At 49.0% G+C, this 8237-nt stretch overlaps 1 protein-coding gene across 1 annotated transcript in view; it reads left to right on the top strand.

Moving 5' to 3' along the window:
* Positions 1–7532, top strand: part of LOC129694312 (proline-rich transmembrane protein 1-like) — a 44099-nt gene extending 36567 nt beyond the window's left edge. Inside the window, exons 2-4 of the mRNA XM_055631015.1 lie at positions 3961–4259; positions 5278–5457; positions 7326–7532. Of these exons, the coding sequence (XP_055486990.1) occupies positions 3961–4259; positions 5278–5457; positions 7326–7502 (656 nt within the window). The 3' untranslated portion in view covers positions 7503–7532. The remainder of the gene's footprint in view (positions 1–3960; positions 4260–5277; positions 5458–7325) is intronic.
* The last annotated feature ends 705 nt before the right edge of the window (positions 7533–8237 follow it).

Here is an 8237-nt window from a genome sequence, read left to right as displayed (position 1 = left end):
ACTCTGCGGCAAACAGAGTCATTTGACAACGGTACAGTCTTTAATTTCTCCGCTGCGTTTTTGTCCAGCATAGTCTCAGCCAGCACTACAGCAGCTGGAAGGAGCAGGTCTTCAGCGATAGTGAATGGCTTCTTGGCTTTAGCTACGAGCAAAGACACTGCATAAGAGGCTTCCAGGGCTTTGCCTGATGTTGTTGAGGCCTTCCGCATCGTGTCTTGAGACGATCTGAATTCAGACAGTTTAAAGTCAGGTGGATTATCAACGTGACATCTATGTTTTGTCTTAAGATGACGCTGCAGATGTGCTGGCTTCATGCTACTGTTTGCTAATTTCTCCCCACAGAAAAAACACAGTGCCTTGGGTGGGTTGCAACTTTTGGACGTAAATCCAATTAAAACATAATCTTCAAGATACAGCCGGAATTTTTCCGGCTCTGGTTTGGCCTTCTTTGCCACTTGTCCCTCCGTGTTTTCAAAAGACTTGCTGCTACGGTTCAACCAGGACTCCATCGTTTGAGTTGTGATTGACAGGTGATGCCGGGTGGCATATGACAGGTTAGAAACATAGAAACATAGAAATGAGGTGCAGGAGTAGGCCATTCGGCCCGTCGAGCCTGCACCGCCATTCAATATGATCAGGGCTGATCATCCAACTCAGTATCCCGTACCTGCCTTCTCTCCATACCCCCTGATCCCCTTAGCCACAAGGGCCACATCTAACTCCCTCTAAAATATAGCAAATGAACTGGCCTCAACTACCCTCTGTGGCAGAGAGTTCCAGAGATTCACCACTCTCTGTGTGAAAAACGTTCTTCTCATCTCGGTTTTAAAGGATTTCCCCCTTATCCTTAAGCTGTGACCCCTTGTCCTGGACTTCCCCAACATCGGGAACAATCTTCCTGCATCTAGCTTGTCCAACCCCTTAAGAATTTTGTAAGTTTCTATAAGATCCCCTCTCAATCTTCTAAATTCTAGAGAGTATAAACCAAGTCTATCCAGTCCTTCTTCATAAGACAGTCCTGACATCCCAGGAATCAGTCTGGTGAACCGTCTCTGCACTCCCTCTATGGCAATAATGTCCTCCCTCAGATTTGGAGACCAAAACTGTACGCAATACTTCAGGTGTGGTCTCACCAAGACCCTGTACAACTGCAGTAGAACTTCCCTGCTCCTATACACAAATCCTTTTGCAATGAAAGCTAACATACCATTCGCTTTCTTTACTGCCTGCTGCACCTGCATGCCTACCTTCAATGACTGGTGTACCATGACACCCAGGTCTCGCTGCATCTCCCCCTTTCCCAATCGGCCACCATTTAGATAATAGTCTGCTTTCCCGTTTTTGCCACCAAAATGGGTAACCTCACATTTATCCACATTATACTGCATCTGCCAAACATTTGCCCACTCCCCAGCCTATCCAAGTCACCTTGCAGTCTCCTAGCATCCTCCTCACAGCTAACACTGCCCCCCAGCTTAGTGTCATCCGCAAACTTGGAGATATTGCCTTCAATTCCCTCATCCAGATCATTAATATATATTGTAAATAGCTGGGGTCCCAGTACTGAGCCTTGGGGTACCCCACTAGTCACTGCCTGCCATTGTGAAAAGGACCCGTTTACTCCTACTCTTTGCTTCCTGTTTGCCAGCCAGTTCTCTATCCACATCAATACTGAACCCCCAATGCCTTGTGCTTTAAGTTTGTATACTAATCTCGTATGTGGGACCTTGTCGAAAGCCTTCTGGAAGTCCAGATACACCACATCCACTGATTCTCCCCTATCCACGCTACTAGTTACATCCTCGAAAAATTCTATAAGATTCGTCAGACATGATTTACCTTTCGTAAATCCATGCTGACTTTGTCCAATGATTTCACCACTTTCCAAATGTGCTGCTATCCCATCTTTAATAACTGACTCTAGCAGTTTCCCCACTACCGATGTTAGACTAACTGGTTTGTAATTCCCCATTTTCTGGGTTGGGTCGAACCATCCTGGAATGGGGGAACTCTGGGTTCTTAGGATAATGAAATTGAATAGCCTACAGAATATAAAATTCATTTTATGAACTTATACTTATATTTTCCTGAAATATTTATTAAATAATTATTTTTAAAGGATTTTTGCATGGATGCTACTTTTTAAATATATGTAGGCCTATATTTTAAAATCTCACGTACCCCCTGGAGTGCCTTCACGTATCCCCAGGGGTACGCGTACCCCCATTTGAGATCCACTGATTTAGGAGATTGAGGGGGGATCTTATAGAAACTTTAAAACATTCTTAAGAGGTTGGACAGGCTAAATGCAGGAAGATTGTTCCCGATTTTGGGGAAGTCCAGAGCAAGGGGTCACAGTTTAAGGATAAGGGGGAAATCTTTTAGGACCGAGACGAGAAAAACATTTTTCACACAGAGAGTGGTGAATCTGTGGAACTCTCTGCCACAGAAGGTAGTTGAGGCCAATTCATTGGCTATATTTAAGAGGGAGTTAGGTGTGGCCCTTGTGGCTAAAGGGATCAGGGGGTATGGAGAGAAGGCAGGTACAGGATACTGAGTTGGATGGTCAGCCATGATCATATTGAATGGCGATGCAGGCTCGAAGGGCCGAATGGCCTACTCCTGCACCTATTTTCTATGTTTCTATGTTTCTATGATCTTCTGTGGACTATGTCCTCGATTGCATTACGGAGATCAGTTTTTGCACTATTAATAACCATATAACCTTATAACAATTACAGCACGGAAACAGGCCATCTCGGCCCTACAAGTCCGTGCCGAACATTTTTTTCCCCTTAGTCCCACCTGCCTGCACTCCTACCATAACCCTCCATTCCCTTCTCATCCATATGCCTATCCAATCTATTTTTAAATGATACCAATTAACCTGCCTCCACCACTTTCACTGGAAGCTCATTCCACACCGCTACCACTCTCTGAGTAAAGATTATTATGATTATCTTGTATTAATATATTGTATTATTGATTACTGTACACTTATCTGTGTGTTATTGTGTTTGCAGGTCTGTTAATTTGTCGCAAGTAAGAGTCTAATTGTTCCATTGTCAGTACATATGACAATGAACCTACTTGACCTGACTCCTGACCCTCTTGATGCTGGAGACATGGTGATGGAGTCAGAGTGTCATAGAGATTTACAACATGGAAACACGCTCTTTGACCCACGTTGCCCACACCGGCCAATATGTCCGCGTTTGGCCCACATCACTCTAAACCTGGCCTTTCCATGTACCTGTCCAAATGTTGCGATAGTTAGTACTTGCCCCAACTACCTCCTCCAGCAACTCGTTCCATACACCCACCACCCTTTGAGTGAAAGTTACCCCTTAGGTTCCTATTCAATCGTTTCCCCCCTCACCTTGAACCTATGTCCTCTGGTCCTCAATTCCCCTACTCTGGGCAAGAGATGCTGTCCATCTGCCCGATGTATTCCTCTCATGATTTCGTACACCTCTATGATATCGCCCCTCATCCTCCTCGCTCCAAGGTATAGAGACCCACCCTGCCCCAACCACTGCCGAGAGCTCAGGCCCTAGAGTCCTGGCCACTTCCTCGTAAAGGGCCTGTCCCACTTGGCGATCTTTTTCGGAGACTGCCGACGTCATATCAGGGTCGCCAAAAGATGTTGAACATTTCAAATCCAGCGGCGACAAAAAAAATGTAGAGACACTTGAAAAAAACACCGCTAGTCAATACCGCCGCGTCACGCCACGACTTTTTCGGTGACCTGATACGTCAGTTAATGATGCTGACAGTCGCCGATAAAAATTGCCAAATGGGACTGGCCCTTTAATCTTCTCTGCAACGATTAAAGCTCGGCAACATCCTTGTAAATCTTCTCCGCACCCCGCTGATCATCCTTCATGTGGCGTCAACGAACAACGAGGTCTTTCCCTACCTCGGCTTTTAACTCTGCTCTCCTTTCTTCTGCCCATCAAGCGTTACGGGATGGAGGGCACCAAATGCCTATGTCGCCTCCGCCGTACCCAGTGCAGGAAGCCTCGGCAAACGGCACGCCACAGGGCTACTCCATGCCCATGCACCCGTCCGCCATGGCGATGGGTAACGAGGGATACATGCAAGAGACTCAGTTCAACAGCGGTGTACCCCAGGGGTACGTCATGTCCGCCAATCACCCCGCTGGGCCGATGGGAATGGCGGGATATGGGCACCAAGGATACACCGTGCAGTACCAGCCTTGCGCTGGTGCCTACGTGCCAGTCTACCCGATGGCAAATGTGAGTACATTTAACTACAGTCTAGATTATTGTCACATGCACTGAGGGACAGTGAAAATCTTTTGTTGCATGCTATCCAGTCATCGGAAAGACAATTCAAAGTAACATTAGCAAATTTGCCGATGACACAAAGCTGGGTGGCAGTGTGAACTGTGAGGAGGATGCTATGAGAATGCAGGGTTACTTGGAAAGGTTGGGGGAGTGGGCAGATGCATGGCAGATGAAGTTTAATGCGGAGAAATGTGAGGTTATCCACTTTGGTATCATAAAAGGAAGGCAGATTACTATCTAAATGGCGTCATGTTGGGAAAAGGGGAAGTACAACGGGATCTGGGGGATCTCCCGATAGCTCACCCCCTCGTGAATCTTCTTTCAAGCTTGCAATATCTTTCATGTTCCGTCAAAAAGCCCAACAGAAAATGTACTTCCTACGGCAGCTGAGGAAGCACAATCTGCCACAGTGGTCAAATTCTACACGGCCATCATATAGTCTGTCCTCACCTTCTACATCCTGGTCTAGTTTGACTCAGCCACCAAGCACAGCACCCGGAGGCTGCAGCGAATCGTCCGATCACCTGAGAAGATTATTGGCTGCAACCTTCCCTCCATTGACGAACTGTACACTGCAAGGGCCAGGAAGCGAGCGGGCAAGATCATCTCTGACCCCCCCTCACCCTGCCCACAAACTCTTTGAATCACTTCCCTCTGGAAGGCGACTCCGGACTATCAAAGCTGCCACAGCCAGACATAAAAACAATATTTATCCACGAGTAGTTGCTCTACTCAACAGCCAAAAATCTGTAGCCTCCCTTTGACCTGGTATTTTGTTGGTTCACATGCTTGATCAATGGTGTTTTATCATTCATGTTTTATTATTATTAATGTTTAGTGTTTTCTGAGTCATTCGTAACTGTCACTGTATGTCATGTTGTGGACGGAGCACCAAGGCAATTTCCTTGTATGTGAATACTTGGCCAATAAACTTATTTACTGAAACGTACTTGGATGTTTTCCTCAGAACATGGGGCCATGTCTGCCCGGCAACAACGGGATGACGCAAGGGGGGCAGCAGTTGCCCCCTTCTGTCGGGATGATGAACCCGCCGAGACCCCCTCACGACTATCTTCCGATCGCAGTGTTGACCACGGTGTGCTGCTTCTGGCCCACTGGGATCTTTGCCATAATCAAGGCCGTCCAGGTGAGTTTCCAACCTGCGCCTGCGTGTCAACTGCTCTTTTTTTTTTTAAATTATACAAATACTTTTATTCAAAAAAATAAAAAATAAACCTATAAATGAGCACAATCAAAGACTGGCTGTGTTGACAGTTTTACAAACAAACGATCAACAAATTAATATAACGCCAACTTTATCAACAAGACACTCGACCTCCCGCTGCGACCAGAGTCCAGAGTCCCCGTGAACACGGTGTGTTTGTTCCCTCTCCAGGGACAAGCGGGCACGGGCGTAACCGCGGAAAATGGGCGGGTAGTCGACCCCGGTGTGGCCATCGACTACCCGCTGCATGGACCTGCGTATGGCCATCTTGACCGGGCCCAGGAGCAGACGGACAGGGAGATCTACCCCTCCCTCCCTCCCTCCCGACCCCCCCCCCCCCCCCCCCCCCCCCCCCCCTCTGTACCGGGTGCCCAAATATCAGGAGCATGGGGCTAAAATGCAGCCAATACTTCAGGAGCAGCCCCTTCAGATAGTCGAACAGGGACTGCAATCTCTCACACTGCACGTAGATAGACCTCCTCGCCGCAGAAGTGGCAGGCGGCTGGCGGGTCCGTGAACCAGCTCAAGTACCTGTTACAGGCCACAGCCATGTACATCACTCTCGCCTGTTCTAGGCTTGAGTTCCTCTCAAGGGCGATTTTTTTTTCCAGCGACTGCGAATGTCAGTGACTGACGACCAAAAAACCGTCAAGTTGTACGAGACTCCGCGCCACAGACACGTCAAGTTGTACGACACTCAGCGTCACCCGCCTTCACTACACAGGAAGGTTACACCGAAGTATAATAATCACATTGGAAATGAACTTATTTACAATAAAGCTAAGGAACAATATATTTTTAATGGTTCAGTCGGCGCTCTATATATATACCCGCGTCACCGGCCGTCACCCGCAGAACAACATACGTCAGCGTGTGACAGGGCTCACAGCATGGTGAGACACCCAGAGGTAGCCTGAAATTTGTGAACATTCCAGGGGCGGTAGGGAGATGGGGGGGGGGGGGGGGGGGTGGGGGGGGGGGGGGTGGGGGGGGGGGGGGGGGTGGGGGGGGGGGGGGGGTGGGGGGGGGGGGAGGGGGGGGGGGGTGGGGGGGGGGGGGGGGGGGGGGGGGGGGGGGGGGGGGGGGGGGCGTTGGGAAGGATAAATATTTTTTTGCAACTATCAGAACCAAAGAATATCACTCTACAGTATCTAGGTACATACGACAATAAAGTATCATATTCTATCATCATTAATATTATAGACAATAGACAACAGACAGTAGGTGCAGGAGTAGGCCATTCGATGTTGGGATGGGGGGGGGGGGGGGAGGTTCCAGAACCAGGGGCCACACAGTTTAAGAATAAGGAGTAAGCCATTTAGAACAGAGATGAGGAAACACTTTTTCACACAGAGAGATGTGAATGTGTGGAATTCTCTGCCTCTCAGAGAGCGGTGGAGGCATTTTCTCGGGATACTTTCAAGAGAGAGCTAGATAGGGCTCTTAAAGATAGTGGAGTTAAGGAATATGGGGAGAAGGCAGGAACGGGGTACTGATTGTGGATGATCAGCCATGATCACATTGAATGGCGGTGCTGGCTCGAAGGGCTGATAGGCAACTCCTGCACCTGTTGTCTATTGTCTATAACATTCTCCATGCGACAAATGATCAAATATATTCTCATTATGAGTATATAATATTTTTCAGTGCGAAGAGGCAAGTTTCATGTGTTTTTCCTTTAATATTGTTGACTGATCAATATAATTCCTGGGATGAATAAAGTTCTATGGGATCGTATATCTTAACTAAACTAATGCCCGCGTATGTTTTTTCTTCCCTCCGGGAAACAGGTGCGGACGGCCATCGCCCGCGGGGACATGGTTTCGGCGGAGATCGCGTCCCGCGAAGCACGTAACTTCTCCTTCATCAGCCTGGCTGTGGGCATCGCTTCCATGGTCCTCTGCGCCATACTGACGGTGGTGGTGGTCATCGCGGCCCAGCATCACGATGATGAGTGGGACCCTTAGCCCGGCCCCCCCCGACATATCCCCCCACCCCTCCCGCCCCCCCAACACACACCTTCTCCGCGTCTCTTCATGGCGTGGCTACGCAGGAAGTCCCCGTCAAAGCATCAACGCCACCCCCCTCTCTCCATCCCTCCTCCCGCTCTCCCCTCCCACAGTCTCCAGGTCCCGCCCCCCCCCCCCCCCCACCTTACAACCCCCTCCCCATTCCCCCAGTCTGTATCTAACCAACCATCCGCGCAGCAAACAGCTAATCGGTCTTGCTAAAGTTATAGCCTTCTAGTTAGCTCAGCTGGACACGTTGACAAGGGTAGAGAAGGCCATCACTCCAGCTGAGTAAATGTGTACAGTGAGAAAATACAGGCAGATGCCATTACCCCCAGAACCATTTTCTCAAAAGGGGCGGTGAAAGAGGGTGGCAGGGTGGCGAGCGACTGGAATGACGAGGGATCTGGGTGGAACGGGGGTGATGAGGGCACCTTTAGGCAGGTGGCGTTTCTGATTTCTGTCCTAGGTAGACAAAAATGCTGGAGAAACTCAGCGGGTGAGGCAGCATCTATGGAGAGAAGGAATAGGTGACGTTTCGGGTCGAGACCCTTCTTCAGACTGATTTGGGTGGGCGGGAACTAGAGAGGAAGAGGCGGAGACTGTGGGAGAGCTGGGGAGGGGAGGGGAAGGAGGGAGAAAGCAGGGACTACCTGAAATTGGAGAAGTCAATGTTCATACCACTGGGGTGTA

This window comes from Leucoraja erinacea, unplaced genomic scaffold, assembly GCF_028641065.1.
Source record: "Leucoraja erinacea ecotype New England unplaced genomic scaffold, Leri_hhj_1 Leri_616S, whole genome shotgun sequence".
NCBI lineage: Eukaryota > Metazoa > Chordata > Chondrichthyes > Rajiformes > Rajidae > Leucoraja > Leucoraja erinaceus.
The sequence above is the reverse complement of the archived record's forward strand: the minus strand, read 5'-3'. Positions and strand labels throughout refer to the sequence as shown.